A 24,203-nucleotide genomic window follows, 5' to 3' on the forward strand; every position below is an offset into this window, starting at 1 on the left:
CTAACATAACATAGGTAGAGGAGGGATTTGGCATAAATAGCATCACTGATCTTGAAACCTAGTTTTGTTTTAATGCTGTTTCACAGATGAATGTTTAGCAGACAAACCTTCTGCATTTGAATCCATGCCATCATTATCTGGGCTGCTCTAATTGCAACTCAAGGATCCCAGCAATGCCAAGTGAATGTGGGCTTCAGTACTCTGAATTGAATATTAGGCCAACAGAAGAACGTTTACTCAATTATATCAGATTTCATAAGGGAAGAGAATGGATTCAGGGCTTTTAAGAAAACAATTGAAGCAGGAGTCCTCCCTCCCCTGGCCTGAGGTCTGCTAAGGACAGCACCTCAGTACAGCCTCACAGAGCTTTCTTGATATACTTTTCCATTTGGTTCACTGCTGAGAGGTCTTTTTCTTTGGGTTTTCTGTTGATGACATTTGAGCTTCTTGTTTTTATCTGTGCAGCGATGGTGGCTATCCCTGCACACCCCCTCACTCTGAAGTCGTTGAAATCCAGTGTTTGGGCAGTGACTCGAAGCGTCAGACACTGACTGAAATAGCTGTCCTTTAACATCGGCATGATACCTAGCCAGTCGCCGTTATAGTTTAATGGTGTTCGGCAGTGTCAGGGAAACGCAGCGGGACAAGAACAAAACTTAAGGCGGCAAAAGTCAGACAGGGTAGTGGATGGGTCCACCAAACACTGACTTTCATCCAGGAGAGAGGTGTTCATGTCCCGTAAGATTCTAAAGCCAAACCCTGATCGTTTTTCCTAAACCCTAACCATGTGTGTTAGTTGTTGAAGGAAAAAAACAAAATGTAAATTCGCTCTGTTTTACAGATGTAGTGCATTTATTTGCATGTAACAGGCAGAACTTGACATGGTGTCCCAGAACATCAACAACCAAAGCACCCAGGGTACCTTTCACATTGTATCTAGACATGAAAAGTCCATGACCAAACGTCTATATGTGACAAAGATGGAGTGTGAATGTGTTGCACATACTATTTTTACTTCTGGGAATTTTTTATTTGTTGCAAACGAACTCTAATATATACATTACTTTCTTAGCAAACTATTTTTTGAAAATACCAGACATTGGTTGTGTAGACTGCCAAATATACAATTTTCCAGACTGTGATTAGAGACACTTACAGAAACTTTTGTTAAATATCAGTGGAGTACAAAAATTGGCATTTATATATGTGTATATATATATATATATATATATATATACATATACATACTAGTCCATACCCAATGAGTACAGCATACCATACCATGACTTAGTCATACCAAAAATTAGAAAAACACCAACATTGGTCCACAGGGGGAGCCACAGCGATCGGTCACATTTTAGCCATTTTTAAGCATTTTTCTGTTGTTATAGCGCCACCCAGTTGCCAATTAGAGTTAAATTTCTCCAGTCACCTTGAGGCGTCCTGTTCTACATATCTACCAAGTTTAGTAAAAATCCATATGGCGGTTAGGCCTAGATAAGAAATGAGCTCTCTAGCGCCCCCATTTTGTTTGATGGGGTCAATAATGGAGGGGTCCCCTCAGATTATGTGTGGTCATATGCCTACAAAGTTGCGTGGTGATGGGTGAAACCCTTGAGATGTTATACACCTTTATGTGATGAGCCACGCTCCGCAATATTCATTGCCTTATAGAAGCTCAGTTTTAGGAAGTTTTCCAACTTTTGCCAAGAGGGAACTTTAGATATTGGTCCCTAGATTATGTTCACCCAGTTTCATGCAGATCGCTCAAACTTCCTAGGAAGAGATCCATTTGAAGTGTTTTTCAAAAAATTCAAAATGGCGGAAAATCTATATAAGCGGAAGTTATGGGTTCTTGAGGCAAATGTGTTCCTCATGAGGAGAGGCATCTCTGTGCAAAGTTTCATGTCTCTACGACATACGGGGCATGAGATATGCCCATTCAAAGCTTGACATTTCAATCGGTTGCTATAGCGCCCCCCTTTGGCCAATTGATGTAATATTGCTTCATTGGCATCCTCCCATGACCCTCTACCACTGTGCCAAATTTCACATGGATTGACCAAGTCAGTGAGGAGAAAAACATGGAACAGACACACAGACAGAGTTTTCGTCATTATATAGTAAGATACATAAATATGGCAGAATTATTATTTATATTATTTTAACAGTTGACATTACTTTATAAATGCTTTCTTTTACACTTGTCTCCATTTTAGGGCGAGCCAGGTTTGGATGGATTCCCTGGCAAACCCGGAGCTCCCGGGAAAGATGTAAGTCGTGTACCTCTGTTTAAGAGCCTGCAGTTACAAGCACACCACAGATATTAATCTGAGACAGATTCACTGAGTCATCTTTTATTAATAAAGCTTTTGTCTCGAACTGATTAGGGTTTGAGAGGACTGGTTGGTGCACCCGGAACCAGTGGACTTAAAGGCATGAAGGTATGCCCCCCCCTCCTTCTGTGCTTTATGCAAAACATCTCGTTGACTTGATTAGAAACAATTGAAAGAGGATATTGCTGTAAGCATCACGTTATTAAGCACTGCTGATATAAATCATTTCAAAGAGTTATCATCAGTTTCCCAAACTACTGTCTGCGCTCTCCAGACATTCCTCCGTCTCCTCTGTGTACCATCAAAGTCAGCCCACTCATTTGTCTGAGAAAATAAAATGCAGAGTTCATTTGTCTGTCTGTAATTACGGACTTTGATGAGTCTTCCAGTGGTGCGCGTATGCTTACACCACACCCATGTACATGCACAAGGATGCACGCATACACACATCTGCACAGAGGATTCCCATGGTAATTCACCCACAAGTTTCACTTTCCTTTAGGCCTACAATAAGTACACACGTGTCATCTCATAAATTATGGTCGTTGGCGTATCATTACCATATTGCTCTAGGTGCATTACCCTTTAAGTCTCTTGATTCTAATGACGGGGTTTTATCTTTGTTTGAATTACATCACAGGGGGAGAGAGGCCTTCCCGGATTACCTGGGGATGTGGTGAGTACCGAAAATAGACCAAAAGGATAACAAATTACAGGCTCGTTTAGTGATGAAGAGCAAAATGGAGAGATGGAGTTAGAAAGATAAACAGCATTTTTTAAAAGAAAAAGAGATGGAGAGGGGAAACAAATAAGCATGTAATTTAAGTTTATTTTGTGCATCTTTGATCAGTTATGTGTTTGTTTGATTACTTAAAACAAACCAGCTAATTATGGACAGAAGTGACCTGCTGACCTTGTTCTTCAACTGGAAGCACATATAAAGAGGGGGCAATGTTCTCCAGATAGAAGAAGCTTAACAGAAAGCCAATTAACCGATTAGTCGATTGACAAAAGACACCATAAATGACAGATATTTTGATAATTGATTGATCATTTGATGGTCCCAGCTTCTAAAATAAAAGGATACTGATACTTTACTGTACCATCTACAGTATGAATGAATCAGATTTGTTTGGGCTTTGGCGTTTTGGTTGGGAAAAACAAGAAATCTGAATTTTCAGATTTCAGAAGACATTGCGATCTTTTCTACATGAAGCTATAAGGGATTTTATGCCTCCATGCCGACGACAGCTGTGGCCACAGGTCTGTAAGTCTGCCATAATCTCATGAATATGATATCTCACGTTCAACACCCAACGCCTTGAGGGAATTTCCTCCAATTTGTCACATACTCCTACCTGGACACAGGGATGAACTGATTAGATTGTGATGGTCAAAGGTTAAAGTCACTGCGATCTCACGTCCATCCCATTCCCATGAATGCGATATCTCATGAACACCTGGAGGGAATTTCATTAAATTTGCCACAAACATTCACTTGGACTCCGAGATGAACTGATTAGGGGCGGCAGTAACTCAGTTCATAGGGACTTGGCTCGGGAACCAGAGGGTCGACAGTTCAAGTCCTCTCACAGACCAGATATGGAGAATGGACTGATTGCTAGAGATGTGCAAATTTGCTTCCTGGGCAATGCCGAGGGGCCCTTGATTAAGGCACCAAACCTCCAACTGCTCAGGGCACCTCTCCCTGGACAGCCCCCTCTCTCTGACACCTCTCCATTTAATGCATGTAGAGGTCCTGTTTGTGCATGTGTGTGCATTTTCATTACAACAGGGTGAAAACAAATTTGATTTCCCCTCTGGATAAATGAAGTATATCTTCTTATTCTGATTAAATTCTGATGGTTAAAGGTCAAAGGTTACGGCTGCTGTGACCTCACATCTATTCCATTGTCATTAAGGCAATATCTCAGGAACACCTGGAGGGAATTTCTTCAACTCTGGCACCAAAGTCCACGTAGACTCAAGGATTAACTGATTATATTTTGGTGTTCAAATCATTATCTCACAGAACATGTTTTTGGCCTGGACTCAAAAATTCACACGCTAATTATGACAAAATTGCACACAAATGCCTAATTGGATAAAACAATGAATAGGGGTGTAACGATACATCGATCCACATCGATACATCGATTCACTGATTAACGATCCGATTGTATCGATGCAAAATGAAAACATCGATCCATATCGTCATCATAAAGACGCACATTTATTTTGAAATTCACATAGCACGTCTGTGTCACCATGTCTGGGCAAGCGCGCCTCAGCTCAAACAACAAACAGAGCTCAGAAATACAATGGTCAAATCATATTCTAGTTGTTTTTGTGAGTTGATGTAAATGATTGTGTTAGATGGGCATATGATATCGCGTCCTATCGATCGCAGGCTCCTGAATCGAATCAAATCAACATCGCGACAGACTTTGTGGTATCGGCAAACATCATATTGCCATCCAAACAATTCGATATAATATCATGAACCAAAAGGTCAAAAGTCAATTTCACTGTGACAGCATATTGTTTACCAGCCATTTTTCAGCACCATATCTCAGGAACAGAAGGGAAGACATTTGGTCAGATACTGAATTTAGTTTTTTAAGTTTTTGAAGTTTTTTATGTCAAATGTGACATTTAGATTACTCTGTCCCATAGCCTAATTTCTTTGCAATAATAAGCCCAAGGAAACAAAATGAATTTCACTGACTTGCATAATTTAAAAATAACCTACACTGATTTTTTTATTCATCTTTCTTTTAATTTCAGGTTCAAAAAGAAGGCTTACGGGGTGAAAAGGTGAGTAACTTTCCAATTATGTTCATGTTCATTATATCATGACGTGTCATCCGTTACAGTATACTAGGAAAAGAAGTGAGTAGCAGATTATTAATGCAGTTTATCCTGCCATGAAAAATGCAGTGATCAGCAACTTCATACACCAGGATGGACCATAAAATAAATACATTACTGTAATCTCAAATCTCAAAGTAACTGGAGTTATATGTATATAATGATATGTGTAATACATACATATATGCATTTGATCTGTTTTAGGGAGATGCTGGACCTCCTGGGCCTCAAGGGCCCGAGGGCCCCCAGGGGCCTCAAGTAAGGATCATGATTTATGACTTCCTCTTTCCTGCATTTTATAGCTTTTGGTATTCTGTTGTTGTGGAAAAGCCACCTGTTCAGATGTAATACTGAGCGGTTCATGAAAACACCAGTTAAGCTGTGTGAACTGTAGCTGAACATTTTATTCCTCAGGGTCCTCCGGGTGTACAGGGTCTACCTGGGGAGCCGGGAGAGTTCGGCCAGAGGGTAAGAATCTCATTTTGATGGAAGGCTAGCCAAACATTTCCTCTTCACATTTCTTCACAATTTCAGACGCTGTACTGCGCCAGGAGATGCTAAACAAAGTACACAGGTGTTAAGTACCTGCTCAAGTGCTGTTATCTTTCTGTTTACCTGAGTTTATGCCTGAGTTTACAGCACACATTAACAGGGCAGGCTGTTTTCTTGTAAACATTTCACAGGAGCAAAACTGTTCAGGAGATAGAGCGAGTCTTATTTGCTGAGTTAAATCAGTGGGCGAAAGGAGTGCAAGTGGCAATCCATCATTCTTCTCTTTTGTTTATGCATCTGGCGTTCACAATTTAGGCAAACAAGGCAAATCTGCTCTCTGACGGAACCATTAACTTGAACCATGAACTTAAAGCTTTGTATGGCAAGACTCCAGCAGGGACCTTTCTTGATGTGACTTCAGCCTCTGAGGCAGCACCTCTCAGTCTGCATACAAATCACACCAGGTTTCTCAGATGGCAGAACTTCACACCAGCTATAAGCCTATCCCATGTACTTCTCCCCATACTACATATCATAACCAGGTTAATGGTCTGACCCTCACCAAATAACATCATACCTCATATGATACAGCCCCAAGACACAAAGTAGTAACATAACATATACACCTGCGCCTTTTGATCATTTCTCAACTGTAACCTTCCCAATGGGTCTTTCTCTATATTCCACTTTACATGTTATAAGTGTCTCAATACAAATTGGAATACAAATTCATGCCATTTTTCTAGCTAAGCTGAGTGACTCCTTCCTAGCCTTAAGCATGATGTGACCTGCCCCCTTCATCCTAGCTCCGGAGATCTCCCCAGATAAAATCTTAAATATTTCCACTTAGAAAGACTGTGTGGCCAACGTGGTCTCACTCCAAAGTCATTGAAAACCGGCACTCACATTGGCATGAGACACAGCTGGTTGTTGTTTCTGTTTGATGGTGCCTGGTGGCACCAGAGGGAAATGTGGTGGGACAACAACAAAAGTTAAAGGGATAGTGCACCCAAAAATTCAAATTCAGCCATTATCTACTCACCCATATGCCGAGGGAGGCTCTGGTGAAGTTTTAGAGACCTCACATCACTTGCAGAGATCCAAGGGGAGAGGAGGTAGCAACACAACTCCACCTAATGGAGGCTGACGGCGCCCCAGATTCAAACATCCAAAAACACAGAGAGGCAGTCAGAGCTACAGGCTATAGTGAGGCTAAAAACAGAGTTCAAATGACATTTTTCCAAACAACTTTTTTATGTCGGGGCTTCAGGACACTTGGATCACTACGGACGAGCAGTATGGAGATATTTTGTGGTTTCAATTATGTGTTTTTGGACGTTTGAATCTGGGGCACCGTCAGCCTCCATTAGGTGGAGTTGTGTTGCTACCCACTCTCCCCTTGGATCTCCGTAAGTGTTGTGAGGACTCTAAAACTTCACCTGAGCCTCCATCGGCATATGGGTGAGTAGATAATGGCGGAATTTTCATTTTCGGGTGCACTATCCCTTTAAGGAGGCAAAAGTCCGAGTAGAGCAGGTGGGGATGGAGGGGTCCAACTACCTTTGACTTTCACCTGGGAGGCTTCACTTCCTGTGTGATTGTAAAGCCAAACATGTTCTTTTTTCCTGAACCCAACCAGGTGCATGTGTTGGCGAAATGTAACCACACGAGTTTGTTGTTGAAGATCGTTAACAACCAACTCACCTGGGGTACCTTGCACGTTGTATCTCGTCGTGGAAAGTCCATGACTAAACATCGATATGTGACGAGGTCGGGGTGAGAATGTGTTGGTGTGGCTTCTGCCTCCTGTCTGCAAACTTTATTTTCAGCAACAATGCATTGGACATGGGTATTTTTGAGAACAGGGTTTTCTCTCTTCCAATCTCAAAAACTTCCTGTCAACACATGCACTGTTGTTAAAAAATCTCCATCTAAATAAAAGCACAAAATGATTGCTTCTATGGTGACACAGTGTATGAGCTAACTTTGTCAACTGGAGGTGACAAGTCCTTTGGGTGTTTTTAGTGGCATATTGCAGCTTTGTGTCACCGTAAGTAGGTTTAACAGATCCTGGGTGTCAAGAGCTGCACATCATGGCGTTTCCCAATGGTGTTTGAGTTACCAAACCTGGGCGTTTTTCGCCTACATGTCCCTGCTTTTCGAGTGGCTTTTGTGTCACCAGATGTTGGTGTATTAAAAGGATAGTGCACCCAAAAACGGAAATTCAGCCATTATCTACTCACCCATATGCCGAGGGAGGCTCAGGTGAAGTTTTAGAGTCCTCACATCACTTGCGGAGATCCAAAGGGAGAGGAGGTAGCAACACAACTCCCTCCAACTTTTTATGTCGGGGCTTCAGGACACTTGGATCACTACGGACGAGCAGTATGGAGATATTTTGTGGTTTCAATTATGTGTTTTTGGACGTTTGAATCTGAGACACTGTCAGCCTCCATTAGGTGGAGTTGTGTTGCTACCCACTCTCCCCTTGGATCTCTGCAAGTGATGTGAAGACTCTAAAACTTCACCTGAGCCTCCCTCGGCATATGGCTGAGTAGATAATGGCTGAATTTTCATTTTTGGCTGCACTATCCCTTTAAGCCAAAAAATGACCCTTTCCTAACCATAACTAAATGGGTTTTGTGCTTAAACCCAACCACACCTTCACCATAGTGTTGTTGAAAACATAAAGTTTTAACAATCTAGTAAAAAATAATGTACAAATGTGAGGTATCTGTGGTTTGCAGAAATGCGCAATACAAGTATTTTCATGGCCATTGTGTCGTACCTCAATATAGTGTAAGAGTCACTAAACATTGATGTGTAAACATGTCAACAAAGTCCTGTTAGCAAGGTCAGAGCCGGCACTGTTTTGATCACATCTGCCATTGTACAAACTGTTGCATGTCAACATTAAAAACAGAGCTTCTGGAAAGCTTGCGTGTGGACGAAAGGCCAAAACAAATAGAAAAAGTTCAGTTTTTAAATATACCCGTGTACATGTGGACAAAGCCTGTCTTGGTTTAGCACTAAAAAAGCCAGCAGTTGTCAACGTGTGACTGAAGGGCTGAAAGGTTACCCAAGTCTAACTTCACCAGAGGCAGGATTTATAGTCTCAAACTGTGGTCTCCGATGTTCAGGTCTTATCCTGTCCTGCGTTTCACAATCAGAACATAACTGGCAAAACAAGTATCTGCATGTAATAATAAGGGGACATGTTTGCATCACAAGGGATTTTATTTTGTAACAAGAAAGAAGAAACCAGTTTCTTGTAAGTGGCTATTTTTGTGCTTGCAAGAAACCCAATCTTGTAACGTTCAAATCACAAAACAATAATTTTGTGATAATGAGAGTTAAAAAATATTCATAAGAGCTATCTTCATCGTGTCATGGGAGTGTTTTTTGCCGCTTTAATCCGCCGAGTTTTGACTAAAATGAGATTATTTTGCCTCCAGAGAAGCTCTTGTAGAACAAAACTCTAATCAGCAGTAATTGGAAGTTTATACCGTGCTCCCATAACTGTACTTATCATATTCCAGTGGGATTATAGAAAGAAGAAAACTGATATTTATTCCTCATGCTAATGAGCGCTGATACTGTAGCTGTTATCGCTGCTTGTAGAATTATCTACGAAAGTGTCCCCAGTCTCTCGTATTCTTTTCCCTCCGTCTCACTCCGCACTGGTCCCATCACACCGCAGTGTGTAATTAAAACAGGCACAGTGGTTCTACTCGAGTTGTTCTTCCAAAACATTAACAAAGATAGTGACCCCCATTCCCCGTCTCTACTGGGAGCAATTAACATCTCATCAGCAATATGTTGGAATCAACATTTGCAGCTGCTCAGTTGGGCAGTGGAGGCAAAGCAGAGCTCCTCTGGACGTACATGAAAGACTTCTCTACCACCAGGATGCTCTTTGTCCTCAGCAAGGCAGGTTTATAGTTTATTAATATGAATTAAGTGATCGCATTGGGATCAGATTCCACAATATCTAAAAAATCTCCCTCTGTGCATCTTTGCTTTTATATGATAATATCATTGGAGAACCCAGTAAAGCTTTTACAGCCCCATGGGATGCTGGGACGTAACTCCAAAAAAAAAAAAAAAAACCAGATGGTGAGGAGCTTGACCTATTTTCCTCCAGGTTTGGGGTTGTTATACCTCAGCTGAAGATTCTCAGGGAGAGAGTGGGAGTGTGAGTGAAGCTGGGCTGAGAGCTGCGATAATAGCGAGGTCTCCACTGCTGCCAGCGCAGATAGAGCTGGCTGTATGGTTGAGTTGGTATAGATTGAGCCACTCTCACCTCCACTGCAGCACAGCTCTCATCAGTGGTGTGTGTCAGCCCTGCGGAGGCCTGTCTGCTCACCTCTATCCTGATATAACAGCTGAGGGCAGCCTGAGCTGAGCTGTGAACTCAAAGGTCTGTGGAAGAAAGCACCAACAAACACATGAACAAAGATAAATAAAGAGCGAGTAGCATGATTTTCTTTTGGACAGCTGTGTGGAAATGTTAAGGTATTCTATGAATGCAAGGGGAACACATAGAATCTAGCTTTTTTGTCAATTTGAATCAGTTTTTCTTTATGTATTTTATGTATTATGTCTTTATTTTTGACTATTTAGAGTCCATAGTTAGTGGTTAAATGCTTAATAAATTATTTAAGTAATTAATTTACAATGTAGTACTTAAAATATGTGAGTTAAAGGAAGCTTAATCCACTTAAGTAAACCAAATCACATGATTCCACTTGAGTCAAAAGCTGAAATGAAAGTTACTGCTGCTTAATTAAAGGGATAGTACAGATTTTTCAAAGTGAGGTTGTATGTGGTACTTATCTATAGACAATACATTACATACAGTAGATGGTGGTCAGTACACTCCAGATTGGAGAAGCAGACTGGAGTCCAACATGGAAGCTAGGCAATCAACTACTGCCCACCTAAAAAATCAATATCAGTTAAAGTGTGTGCTATATTTAGACTACATTCACTGCTTCACCCTGCTGTCAGACAGCAGTTTCCAATGGGAAAATGAAGCCGTTATATTGTTCTCTTTACAGCCAGACTCCATTAAGAAAAACACAGATTTGATTTTGGTGAACCTTGGCGTTTAAAAGGTTTACAGTAATTCAGATTCACCAAAGTCACACAATAACACAAACTAACTAACTGACCGAAGCAGCAGTAGACCAGCAGCTCCTGTGTTCAACGTGCTATGATTACAGTTTTTGTCAATGGAGTCTGGTGACTTTGATGAGAGCATAGATAAAGAACTGAAGCCGTTAATGGCCTCTCTGTAGGAACGGGCTGTCTGACGAAAAGGTAAAGTGATGAAAATACACTCAATATAACATACACTTAAAGGGAAATTCCACGCTTTGGAAAGCAGAGCTAAATGGTAAACAAACATGGCAGCACACCGGTAAGGTAAGACAACACGTTTACATGTTGTTTTCTATATGTTCTCTGACATTTATCCTAACGATATGAGGCGGTCTTTGTGGAAAAAAAGCTTCTTTAGTGGACTAACTTTGCACTTGAAGGTTGCCCGTTCACTTATGTTTTAACAGGTCTGACGCTACTATGCGCCCCGGCTGTATCTAGGCTAACGGCTAACATGCTAACTATTATTTTTATGTCACTAGTCACTTGAAACAAATTTAGGACGATAGGAGACAGGTTGAAATAAACCGAAATTTCCCTTTAAACTGAAAAAAAAAAAACCTGTTAAATTGGGCTGTTCTGACCAACATCTACTGTAGGTAATACACTGACTATGGATAAGTACCCCATAAAACCCCACTGCAAAAAAAATCTATCCCTTTAAGCTAATGCTAGTCATGTTAGCTTTAGCAGGAGTTTTGCTACTGTTTTTAGGGGAACTGCCCACTGGTTCGACAGCCCATTGTTCCGACCATATTAAACCCATTGTTCTGAAGTCTCGTTTTTCCGAAATCATCATGATGCCCTGTGGTTAAGGTCTGGTTAGGTTTAGGCACAAAAACCACTTGGTTAGGGTCAGGAAAAGATCATGGTGTGGGTTAAAATGAAAAAGAAAGTGGCAAACACATAAGCTGTGAGCCTGCTCCACCTCAAGCCTTTCCCAGCTGACCCAGAGCTGGTCGTGGCGCACCATCAAGACAGAAATACGTCCACTGGGAGCTGTTGAGCACCGCTGAGAGCTAGCCACACAACCCCGACCCCAGAGTTAATAACAGGAGGTTATGGTGTTTCACTCTCTCCTCTCTATGACACTTGTATCTCGACCAGTAGCCTACTTTTGTTGCGTTTGCTGATCCTCTATGGTACACAAATACAGTATAGCCTGGTATAATCACATATCGGAACAACGGGACGTCGGACTAATGGGCTGTCGGACCAGGGACATGAACCCCTTTTTTAGCTGCTGCCTCACTTACTTATGTGTAAACTGACTGACCTATCAGGATGTTGGTTTAACAAAATGTTTTTATTGCATACAAACCCGAAGAAAAACAGTCAGTAAATTTAGTTTGAGTGTTAGCTGAGGCTAAAGGTCGTGGCTATCTCACCAGCTGGCTTTCACTTGATGTGATGTAGCTCTCTTACTTTAGCTGTCAAGTTGTCCAATTCCATGTCCTGTGCTACCAGGGTCCTACTGTATGTTCCCGGGGTCCTATACAGATTTATATGGCACATAATGGGAGCATGACAAAGGGTCCTGGGTTCCCTAGGTGCTATGTTCCTGGGCATATGTTTACCAGCAATATATGGCACTAATAATGGGAACCTGAAAAACATGTTCCCAAGCTATGCAGTAGGGTTAGGGTACCCAACCTATGAGCTAGGGTTAGGGGACTCTAATCGTGACTCCAAGGCCTTAACGGTACATGCTGTGCCCACTGAGCTACTGTGGCACCCCAGCAGTTAGTCTTTTTGTAGGGAGGAACTCCCAAACATATTTCAGCCCTAAATTTAAAATAATAATAATAATAATATTTTTTAAAGAAAAAAACTTTCGGGATGAAGAAATGGTGAGTAGTTGAGTGTTGGCATTTCCGAATGGGTTAAGAATAGGAAAGAGATTTAAAGTCAGGTTAATTTTATTTATGAAATATTTTAATTTGAAACAGGTCAAATCTGACAATCCAAATAGGAGAGTAAATGTGTGTGAACAAAATTTTAAACTTGGGATCACAGAGCCTTGTGAGCACAGATACATGTGACAGAGTGCTGTCTGTGTGACTGTGTCTTCTGGCCAGAGCCCACAGATATTTTTACAGTTTCATTGTCTAGCTTTGAATGTTGATCTGAATGTTGTTTCAAAACCGTCACTACACTGCCAAATTCACATTTAGTGGAGAGCAGCTGAATCTTAGTGTGCTGGGTTTAAAAATACTGTATCAGGCCTACGGAAATGAAACTTTGGGAGGGTTTGAAAGAAAAGTTTTGGATGTTTTTTAATTTAATTCAAATGTCTTTCAGGGCAAGAAAGGTGAAAGTGGACTGCCTGGTGTGGACGGACTTCCTGGACCCCCTGTAAGAACGATTTCAGTTTCATAACAAGCAAAATACACACTGTAATACACTTTTAAAATGACATCTCATTAACGTCCTGCTGTTGTCAGTATTTGTTCTCACGCCTCAATGATCTCTCAAGGAGAACTGAGGAGAATTAATTTGGTGTTTCAATTGTGTGGTTTGCTCAGTATTTGATGTGACCCACAAAGCACAGAATCACTGTACTCTCAAAGGTGTCTTCACTGTGTGTTTTAATAGAGGCAGAATAAACAGGCTAGATTAAAACCAACAGGTTATGTCAATTAATTTTGCAAACTGCTCCCAGGAGCCAAATAGAAATACACCTGTTGTCAAGTGGTGTTCAAGGTTGAATGAGCTGTAAATGGTGCTGTAATACCTCCCTCTAGTGGCTGCTCACTGGTACTAATGCACACTGTTTCTGAGAAGAAAATATACAGAAACCCACATCATATAAGTATATTTATGCTATGATTATCAAGGGATATAAATGGTCACTGATGCTGTTTTTTATTTTGCAGGGTCCTCAGGGTCCAGCTGGGCCACCAGGAAACCAAGGACACACTGGACCTCCTGTAAGTGACCTCAAGACATAATAATTCTGAAGTATTATGATTTGTTTTGGCTGTTACAGAATGAATGACCTGTTCTTTCTTTATGAAGGGTCTTCCTGGTGAAATTGGATTTTCAGGCAAACCTGGAGAGCCTGGGAAGCCTGTGAGTCGGCCTTTTATTCTCAAATAAAACCAGGTATAGGTGTATCGTTTCTCTGCTCATGTCACTAAATGTCAACCTTTCGTCACTGATCTTCGAAGGGTCTTCCTGGTAAAGACGGTCTGGATGGTCTTCCTGGAAATGATGGCGCTGTGGTCAGTATTTTTAGAATACTTTTAGAATAACCTTTTTTCTTCTTGCCTTCCATGCCAAATTTTTATCAACAATGGCTCAAATGACTTTCTAATGTGAAAGGAGTCGCTTATAGAGACAAAACCACAGAGAATTATTGTCCAACTCTGCAGTTCTTCTCAGCTCTGTGGAGCATTTTAGCATCTTTTAGCTCAGTGTTTTGGTTTTATGGCCCAAGAGTTGTGCTTGGTGCAGTGGTTAGCATTGTCGCCTCATAGCAAAAGGGTTCATGGCTCACAGTCCAAAGACATGCAGGTTAATTGGTCACTCTAAATTGTCCATAGTTGTGAATGGCTGTCTGTCTCTGTGTGCCAGCCCTGTGATAGTCTAGCGACCTGTCCAGGGTGTTGCCCAATGTCTCCTGGGATCGGCTCCAGATCCCCTGCGACCCCCAACATGATAAGCATTTATGGAAAGGGGATTATTGAGTTTTAGCTTCACTCTCACTACTCTAATCAGAGTTGTTTCCAGCTGCAGCAGGCAGACACTTTCAGTGATAAAGATCTGAACAGTATTCTACAAAACAGCAGACATAGTATGCAACTAGCAACTTTAGACCCAGATATATTTCTGAGGAGGTCGTGAACTCACAAACAAAGCTAGGAGGATGATGAATATTGGAAGTACGTTCATCATATGGTCAGAAACCCAACTTAAAATGGATGGTAATGTTGCTAATATGTCTGCTAGACACATAAACAGGCAACTGCTTGCTAATGTGTTCGCCTTGTCAATGTTACAAGGCCAGAATAGGTCAAATGTGTGTGTTGTTCAGCTTGTTGTGGAGTTCTGCCCCCAAGTGGACATCAACGAGACTTACACTGCTTTAAGTTACTGAGTACTAAATGGTTACTGAATGTGATGCACATGACTATAAAGGCTGTAGTTACTAAAACAGTAATTCAAACCACAGCTGCCTGTTTAAAACATGGACATTTAATTGACAATAAAGTAAATGCAGTGGCTAAACTGAGCAGTGGTGGGCTCATGTTTACTGCACACAGTATTTGTCAAATGTTTCTGGCAGATACAGTTTTTTTAAAGCATGACATCTAAATGGAAATCTTGTGTCTGTGAAGGGGCCCAGGGGAGAGCGCGGTGCAGATGGTTTTCCTGGCAAGCCTGGACCAAAGGTACTGTGACTTCATCGTATACCCAGAAACACACCAGACATGACTGAAGACAGGACACACGCAGCTTCTTAGATAGCATGTGTGTTTTCCATATGCAAATCTGGCATTTTAATGGCCAGGTGTGTCTTCTCTCCCCAGGGTGAAGACGGGCCTCCCGGACCAAGAGGACCTCCAGGAGAAAGAGTGAGTTCGCAGCTGTTGACTTTTTGTGGTCTGGGGTATTTTGTAAGATAATTAAACATAGTTAATCATGTCATAAATTTGTTTGCTTTTTTCTAAAGGGAGAATCTGGTTCCCCTGGTCAACAAGGTGCTGATGGAGGAAGAGGAGAAAGGGGTGTTCAGGTGGGTGTGACTATTCTTATCAGGCATATCCATAATTATGCTCATTTACTGCATGGTGTAAGATTGTCCTATGATATTGATGTAGTATTGAATTGTTTAATATCTATGACTGTGCATGAGGAGACATCCTCTAAAGGTCGCTGTTATATCATGCAACAGAAATAATTTCTGATCACATAAACTCTAGTATAATTAACTGTTCCTAATTTGGCTGTGTAACCTCCAAGGACGCCATCAGGGGCTGCTGGGTGTCCCCAAATGCCACTTGTATAAAATAATGGACATAGCTGCAGTTAGATCATCCATCAGTTTGTGGGCTCGTTTAAGTTTAAGTTTATTTACTTCATTAATCCCCTGAGGGGAAATTCAGTGTTTTCACTCTTGCTTGTCAATTACACACAGGTCTGAAAGACACACACATGCACAAACAGGACCTATGCATGCACAAAGTGGAGAGATGTCACAGTGAGGGGGCTGCCCTTTGGTCAGGCGCCCCAAGCGGTTGGGGGGTTCAGTGCCTTGCTCAAGGGCACCTCGGCAGTGCCCAGGAGGTGAACTGGCACCTCTCCAGCCACCAGTCCACGCTCCATATTTGGTCCGGACGGGGACTCAAACAGGCGACCCTCCGGTTCCCAACCCAAGTCCCTATGGACTGAGCTACCGCCGTGTTTTGAAGCCTTGAATTTGGCAATTTTGCTGTCGCCATCTTGGATTTTTGGAACCAGAAGTGACCATATTTGGAAGAGAGGGTGGAGATAACCTTAATGCTAGCTGATAGTTTGGTTAGCACAGTGCATTTACAGCTATTGTGATAATGCTAATGCTAATTTTTGCTTGCGAAGAACAGGCTTAAAACCATTTAAACAAAATGTGCTTACTGGAAAAACTGAACATCTGATTTGATTTCTTAGAGGGTCTCTTAGTACAACCAAACACTGAAGACTTTTTTAGGTGACAAAACGTCATGATTAACTTTCATGAACTAAAAACACACTGAAATAGTGTCAGCTGTGGCTACGGCTGTACTCCAGGATTGTGAATTTAGGAATTTATTTATTTAAAACAGGGGCAATTCGCAATTTAACATTAATCTTGTAGGACAAGAGAAGATGTCTTTAGCCAGGTTATAGCAGCATTTGCTAATTTCCACCTGTAGTCCCTGGGCAGGTAGATGAAAAGATAACAATACTAAAATACGGAAATACTAGAATCTAGGATTACACCATGGTCATGTTCCCTAAACGACTTGTCAACGGATGGCACTCACCTGTCACTGACAGCTGCCACGCCCAGTGTTGGGAAAGTTACTTTTGAAATGTAATTGGTTACAGATTAATAGTTAGCCCATTAAAAACATACTTTTTAATTACTTCAAAACAGTAATGTAAATTATTATATTGGATTACTTTTTGATTACTCTACCAGGCAATCCAGGCAATGCAACAAAAAATGTCTGGAGGTAGGCTGTGCCAAGACTGGGCAATCCTGCATGGTGAAAAGATGCAAAGTGACTGAATGAATGTCAAAAAATTAATCTCCTACACTGGCAACATCCTTTATCTTGCATAACTTTAAGCCTTAATAACATTTGAACAGGTGAATATAAAGAATATATATATATATATATATATATATATATGAAAATTCACTGCCAGTAGACTTGTCATGAATGTTGAAATGAGTTAAAGTGACCAAAACCGTTTTTTTGTACCAGGCTGTAAACAAGTTTGTTTCTGCTGTAACGTTGGACAGTTTAACGTGGAGGTCTATACAGTGCCCCAGGAATGAGTCCTAACACCTGGAAATGAGTCAGCATTGAAGCACTCCCTCATCATCTTCTTCGCGTTTTAGCCTCAGTGGTTGCCACTTGATTAAAGTGCAAATAGGATCTGTGACGTTAAGAAATATTTTACATTTGGATTGTGGCTGTCTTTCAGGGAGAAAGAGGACAGGACGGACCAGTTGGGCCAAAAGGTGAAAAGGGCGACAAGGTAAATAAGAAACAAGGAACCTGTTTCATATTCTGTGTGACGTGAAATCATTTAGAAAATTCAGAACCTAATGAAATCTCTCTGTTGTATATCGCAGCTTACAGTAGCTTCATTGCTCTCAGTAATGGTCACCCTGCAGCATTAGCTGTAACAAAGTCATTACTATGCAGACAGTGTGAACATATTGTCTCTGTCCTCAGGGTGAAGTGGGACCAAGGGGACAACCTGGTATTCCAGGAAATGTACGTACAGTCTCTAGTGTGCATGTTAACATACTGCCCACTTACAGCAGTGTAATATGTGATGCAGCCGTAACGGAGGAAATGGAGTTGGTGCAGCATTCAGGTGGTTATCTACTTTCTTTTTGATTCTTCACAGGTGGCGAATGTCATCCCCGAGCCTGGTGAACCTGTGAGTTCACTTTATTATTACACAAACCAAACGAAAGTTTGAGAATGGCTATTTCTTTTTTTTGTACACAAAGGTAAATATGTGCTTTTGCATATGATGTACCAGCTTTAGTGATTTAAGAGTCGAATCTTTTTCCTCTCGTCTTCCTTTCAAGGGTGTAGGTTTTGTTTCAACTTTGGGCAGACACATATGACACGAGGGGTTTTGGGATCCTGTGCAAGAAAATTTTGAGCATCTAACACTTAATTTCCCGCATTCTGGCACAATTTATGCACCAATTTATGCCTTTTCTGTAGCAAATTAGGGTCTAGACGTCTTTTATTGGGAGGACAAATGCAGTTGTTTTAAATATAAAGGAACGTGTCAGTTACACCCCCCCCCCCAAAAAAAAATCTTCTACACCTGTCCTTTGCTTACTTCTTCTTCTTCTTCATTAAAACTTGTTTTAATGTTCCTTTTCACTTCTAGGGAACACCCGGAGAGAAGGGAGAGAAGGGGGATCGAGGAAGCCCAGGAGAGATGGTGAGTTTTCCCCTCCATCTTTTGTCTTCTTCCCTTTTAATGTTGGTCCAGCCTGTGGCAATACACAGAGGTTTCCACTAGATGTCAGTAGAGATTTGGCGTGGTGATAGTAAAGTTGTCCTGCTACAATACAGGAGCTCAGGGGCCTTCCTTAACTGGGCTAAGTAAATTAAACTGTAAGAGCCAGTAATGCACTGGCCTGATTCTCTATTTATTCAGCCTCCTATATTTACAGTAGATGGACCAGAGTAGCAGAACATATGGGTACAGTTTGGTTTAAGCAGACTGTGGACCATTGAAATATCTATCTGCACAAAAACACGTGCAATAATAAACACACTGCTAGTATCTGTTTAAATTATCTTATCTTTGATGTTCTCCAGCACTCTATGAAGGTGATGCATCATCTACAACCATTACTGCACACCCCTCATGAACCGTACCCTTTATTGGCACATAGACCTAACACTCATGTTAAATCATGTGCCTTCTCTTACAGGGTCAAAGAGGGTTACCTGGTGAGCAAGGCTTTAAGGGACCACCTGGACCAGCGGTAAGATGATACTGATCCTGTAACTCCCAGTCAGTGCTTTACGGTGATTTCTGGTGGATTATGTGTAATTTGCGGCTTTTATTCCAGGGTCCAAAAGGTGAAACCGGACTTACAGGAGAGACAGGACGTGTTGGAGACCCTGTAAGCTGTCTGATATAATGTGCTACACTTTATAAAACCAAATAGGAAGATGTGCGGTACTGTAATGGCTGGTGTGTTTCTCCCAGGGTCCACCTGGCTTAGCTGGTCCTCAGGGTCCTCGTGGATTACCAGGGAACGTGGTGAGTCTTTCCTATTCCATTTTAGATTTGTTAATTATTGTAGTCCCTGATGCCTGCTTTCTTTTTCTGACTATAGTATAAAAAACGTTAAAACAATAGCTTGTAATAACGGTTCACTTCAGTATGGATGACCAGTTGTCTGTCTTCTAGGGCATACCAGGGACCATCGGGCCTCCCGGTCCAGCTGGACAGAGAGGAGACAAGGTCAGTCATCTATTTTTAAAAGCCACGGATACATTTGATTGGATGTTATTGTGAAAGTATTCCGACTATGTTCAGGACGGGTTTGGCAACGCAGAGTGAGAATCAGTCTGCAGAGAAGAAAGAGTGACCTTGAGTGTCCTCCATTATTGTTTCAGCAGAGAAGTCTCTGAATTCATTTCGGTCCCTGCAGCAGCAGCCACACGTAGCTGCCGAGTCTCACAACTCAGCAACGCAGAACACTTTGGACTGTCTCTCATGGCTGCTTCATTGTCTTTGTTCTCTCTCTTTGATTTAGTTAGGACAACCAGAGGCTGATAGTAGAAATAAAATTCTCTCTTTATTGTAACGTTTGTTTTAGGGCGAAGCAGGTAAACCAGGACAAGCAGGTCCCGCAGGCCCACCCGGAGATCCTGGTTTGACTGGACCCCCTGGACCACCAGGGAAGGGGAAAGAGGGGCAAAATGTGAGACACAATTTTTCTCCGTCACATTGTATTTATAACTTGAGTGTATTTAACACATATTGTTTTTGCAGGACATTGTTTAGTCATGTTTTTAGTGATAGCTTTTCTAATATATAAGTAAGTTATATGGTGGACAACTTTCAAATGGGAACCCCCACATAGCCGGACAGTGTAAACTTGTAAAAACACATATATAGTCTAGATCCATAGTCAGTGTATAACCTCCAGTAGATAGCGGTCAGCATGCTGCCAGTTTGGAGAAGCAGACAGGAGTCTTGGGGCGCAGAAGCTGAGCAACATTATGCTGTGGATGCCACATTAGTTTGATTTCAAAGTCACACAACAATGCAAACAAACTAACTGATCAGAGGCAGCGGCAGACCACCAACTCTTGCGTTGTAAAATGGCCGAAACTGTAATTTTACCTCAGAGCACGCAGGACTTCCTGGTCTACCTGCCGCCTCAATTATTCGGTGTGTTTGTGTTATTGTGTGATTTTTAAAAATGAGGTATGTGACCTCCACAGCAGTACATGGGCTTATAAGGGTTTAAATGTGGCAATGCCATTGTGCAGAAAACTGTCAGTTCACAAGGGAAAAGTTTTTTAAAGAGCTTCTGAAAATAACATTTTGACTCCTAAACAAACATACTTTAATTCAAATTTGCCACCCTCTAACTAAATTTTTTGTTGTCATATTAGTGATAATTTTCCAGAACCATTTGCTTCTGATAACCTTTTTTTGAATAAAAGGTTCTTCAAGGCTCTTTGTAAAACTAAAGGTTCCATTAAGCACCCTTACTGTATGTTGTGTTTGCACCAAACGCAATATGATTTTGTCATGTTTGAATGCTAGAATATTTTGTGTTAACTTGTGTCATACGTGCAATTTACTCGCATCATCTGCGCATGAAATTGCTGAATCGTTGAATGAACATCTGCAGGTATGTACTCGGAGTCATACGTTCCCGGAGGATCTCAATGCTGATTGGCTATTGCGGCACAAATTGGTCACTGAAGTTTAAGTCTTGCAAAAAAGCGTATGACGCGAAATCGTGCTACTCGCTTCATTTACGCCGCTTAATTCTCATATTTTATGTCATTCTCGTCGTGTCCTACCCTGGAACTCCAGAGTTCTCGCGAGAGCACAATTTGAATTTGCTCAGCGAGTCACTCTGGCAGTCAGTAATGATGCTCATTACCTATGCCCATGAAACCGAGCTGCACCAATCACATCAGTGTATCTGATATAGGCGGGCCAGAGGCGAGCTAAACAGATGACAACAGCGCTGCGACGACGAAGTCCGGAATCAGTCAGTAAACATTGCAAGATGGCTACGGATGAACACCAGTTGTTTGAAACAGCTTTGGCCGCTACAATGAACGAGTTAGACTTGGCTTTTTCTCTAAAAGAGGAACAGAAGACGGCGCTCGAATCTTTCCTTTGCAAGAAGGACGTTTTTGCTGTTTTGCTGACCAGATACGGCAAGAGTCTAATCTACCAGTTAGCTCCGCTGGTAGCTAAACTCTGGATACGTCACCCCGTGTATTGTTCTGATTGGTCGTAGTGTTACCCAATTGCGTGCAGTGATATTTTCAAATGCATGCTTGGTGCCGCCCCTCGAGTTGGGCCATTTTCATTACTCATAGCCAGACCCTAAATCTTTCTAGATTTGGGTCTGGATTTCCAGGCTAGTCGTGTCCATTGTGCCCGGCGGGAATTCACATCAAATCGTGTCTTTACATTGACTTTACATGTTATTTACTCACGCAAATTGTTTTATTCGTGCCCAGTGTGATCACAACATTAGTCTTACAAAATCTTGTTTTTTCCAGATGAAACCCTTGGAGTATAAAAGGGCCCCTGTGTGGGTTCTTATTGGCACCCTTAGAAGAGATCATTACACCATAGAAAGACTCTCTGTAGAACCTCCCATATTGGGCACTGGCTTGAACCTTTTGCAGATGGTTCTAGGTGTAACCCTTTATGTTTGGTTTTAGATAGAACCTTCTGAAAGGTTTCAGGTGGAACCAAAAAAGATTTTTCCTTAGGGGACATGCCAAAGAACCTGTATGGTTCTAGTTAGCATTTGTATTTCTAAGAGTGTAGACTCCATGTTTTTATAGCTGCAGCATCCCATTAAACTTTGAAGTTCTCGATGTCTTGTGCACCATTTTGTGCATATTTCCTGATATTTGGTGTCTCTGGAAACTGTTTGATCTCAGCTAGAAGGTTTTGTGTAGTATTAATTTTGTGAGGCCTGGTCCATTAGCGTGTCAGTGGTAAACTTCACAAGTATAGTATTAATGTAGTGTTATGTATGATTATATATCTGCAAGTATTCTGATCAAAGAAATGCACGTTCATCAGTTCCCTCTCAGTAGTAATAGCACCCTCATTGTATTCCACATGTGTTCTGCTTGTAAACATCTCCCTGCCTGTAATACATGTTGAACCACAACGCAATATGAGCGTCTGTATGGGAGGAAAATGAGCCTGAGTAGGCACATTTTAGCACTGCAGCTCAACATGTTTCTTCATCATTTTTCAGCCCAGACATGTGGCCGTCCTGCTGACGAGGCAGCAGCAAACAGGAAAAACATTGTTAAGACATATCGCATTAAAGCAACACAGGAGCGCAGCAGATTTGGTTCACAGCAGCTCGTTTTTTTTTTTACAGCTGCCAGGTGCGGCCCCGAGGCCTCGCTGGCTGCACACGAACAGCAACTCAAACACACTTTCAGCTCTGAGTTACGTATTTAAAAGAGGCTTAATTTCAGTGCGTGAGTGGCAAGTGGTTTGATTAATGTCGTTTGTGATATTACAGGGGGAGCCAGGACCACAGGGAATTCAAGGACCCCCAGGGCCAAAGGTAATGTCATTCTAGAAGTTTGCAAGGAAGTGAGAGCGTGTGTGTGTGTGTGTGTGTGAGCTTTTTAGGTTGCCTGAGGTGTGTTTTTTTTATCATGCACAGGTGCTCTTTTGTTGATGTGAAAAACTTTTTTTTCTGGCACAGATGAGAAAAACAATTCATTTTTGTTGAAAGCAGCAAAAGCAATTTCTATGTCCACTGCACTGTGACCATTGCTCTGATTATCACCGGCTCTTTGCTGTGAAGAGTGTGATGTCGGGGGGCGCAGACTGAGAGAGGCCGGACAGGGGGCATTTGCCGGATTTATGGTGTCAAATCGCTCACCCTCATCACTGACACGTTTTCACTTCTGAGTAGCAAAATGTCAACCGCAGATTGTTTTTTTTTTCATCACAAATTAAAAACAGGGTGGTATTTCTAGGATCAGCAGGCATCGCTGAATGTGACACTTTCTGTGCCAAGCCAGACTCTTAGGCAAACATTACGGCTGAACCGACATTATCTGAGGGTGGGGAAGTTAACTTTGTGGTTTTTCTCTCCCAGGGCCAACCCGGGTCACGAGGAGAACCAGGGTCACCTGGGGACAGGGGCTCTGCAGGAGAAGGCAAAGTGGGACCACCGGTATGAGCTTCAATACCAGCCAGGGTCACATCATCTTCCTCCAGTTCATTTAATTGCCTGTTTTAAAATGTGATTTTTTGTTTTTCTTGTAGGGGCCACCAGGAAAAAATGGGGAGCCTGGGCCTGCGGTAAATATCTTCTAAAGATTCATATTGAATATGTTCATGTTTGTAAGATGTGTTCCTCTAATATCTGTTTATGTGGGATCCAGGGCTTGAGGGGTCTACCAGGAGTCGCCGGTCCTCAGGGCCCAGCAGGACATAATGTGAGTCCAAAAATCAAATGTTTGATTGATTGATATTTATTTGGAACATGAAAAAAATATTTCAAATTGATGATAACCTACACAAAGTTAAATAAATTAGTGAATAGATTCTAATAATCAACAAAAATGAAATCTTACATGTATAAAAAGGATGTATGTACGAACAGTGGTGTAAAGTAGTTACGATGGGCCCCATATGTGGGCACGTTATCGCCCACATATCATCTCGTCACATGATCAGACACTTGACACTGGAAAGCATCAACATACATATGACCCAGTGATCATTTGAGGAGCGGAAGAACAGCCAATCACATGACAGGATCTGATCTGCCTGCTTTGATTGTAGGGCAAAAAATCTGATAAGGAAAGACTTTTTTTTTTTAAATGAAACATTTGGAATTAGCAGAGTATTGCATTA

General features: G+C 41.7%; 1 protein-coding gene across 1 annotated transcript in view; it reads left to right on the forward strand.

Annotated features, from left to right (window-relative positions):
• The window catches only part of col22a1 (collagen, type XXII, alpha 1), an 88,915-nt gene that overhangs the window by 38,709 nt on the left and 26,003 nt on the right, over positions 1–24,203 (forward strand). Inside the window, exons 19-44 of the mRNA XM_049601994.1 lie at positions 2,220–2,273; positions 2,391–2,444; positions 2,977–3,012; positions 5,124–5,153; positions 5,412–5,465; positions 5,622–5,675; positions 13,164–13,217; positions 13,739–13,792; positions 13,881–13,934; positions 14,033–14,086; positions 15,203–15,256; positions 15,395–15,439; positions 15,538–15,600; positions 17,538–17,591; positions 17,792–17,833; positions 17,970–18,002; positions 18,471–18,524; positions 19,024–19,077; positions 19,165–19,218; positions 19,305–19,358; positions 19,509–19,562; positions 19,921–20,025; positions 22,852–22,896; positions 23,440–23,517; positions 23,610–23,645; positions 23,729–23,782. Of these exons, the coding sequence (XP_049457951.1) occupies positions 2,220–2,273; positions 2,391–2,444; positions 2,977–3,012; positions 5,124–5,153; positions 5,412–5,465; positions 5,622–5,675; positions 13,164–13,217; positions 13,739–13,792; positions 13,881–13,934; positions 14,033–14,086; positions 15,203–15,256; positions 15,395–15,439; positions 15,538–15,600; positions 17,538–17,591; positions 17,792–17,833; positions 17,970–18,002; positions 18,471–18,524; positions 19,024–19,077; positions 19,165–19,218; positions 19,305–19,358; positions 19,509–19,562; positions 19,921–20,025; positions 22,852–22,896; positions 23,440–23,517; positions 23,610–23,645; positions 23,729–23,782 (1,377 nt within the window). The remainder of the gene's footprint in view (positions 1–2,219; positions 2,274–2,390; positions 2,445–2,976; positions 3,013–5,123; positions 5,154–5,411; positions 5,466–5,621; positions 5,676–13,163; positions 13,218–13,738; positions 13,793–13,880; positions 13,935–14,032; positions 14,087–15,202; positions 15,257–15,394; positions 15,440–15,537; positions 15,601–17,537; positions 17,592–17,791; positions 17,834–17,969; positions 18,003–18,470; positions 18,525–19,023; positions 19,078–19,164; positions 19,219–19,304; positions 19,359–19,508; positions 19,563–19,920; positions 20,026–22,851; positions 22,897–23,439; positions 23,518–23,609; positions 23,646–23,728; positions 23,783–24,203) is intronic.

The sequence above is a fragment of the Epinephelus fuscoguttatus genome, linkage group LG17, assembly GCF_011397635.1.
Source record: "Epinephelus fuscoguttatus linkage group LG17, E.fuscoguttatus.final_Chr_v1".
Classification (NCBI taxonomy): Eukaryota; Metazoa; Chordata; class Actinopteri; order Perciformes; family Serranidae; genus Epinephelus; species Epinephelus fuscoguttatus.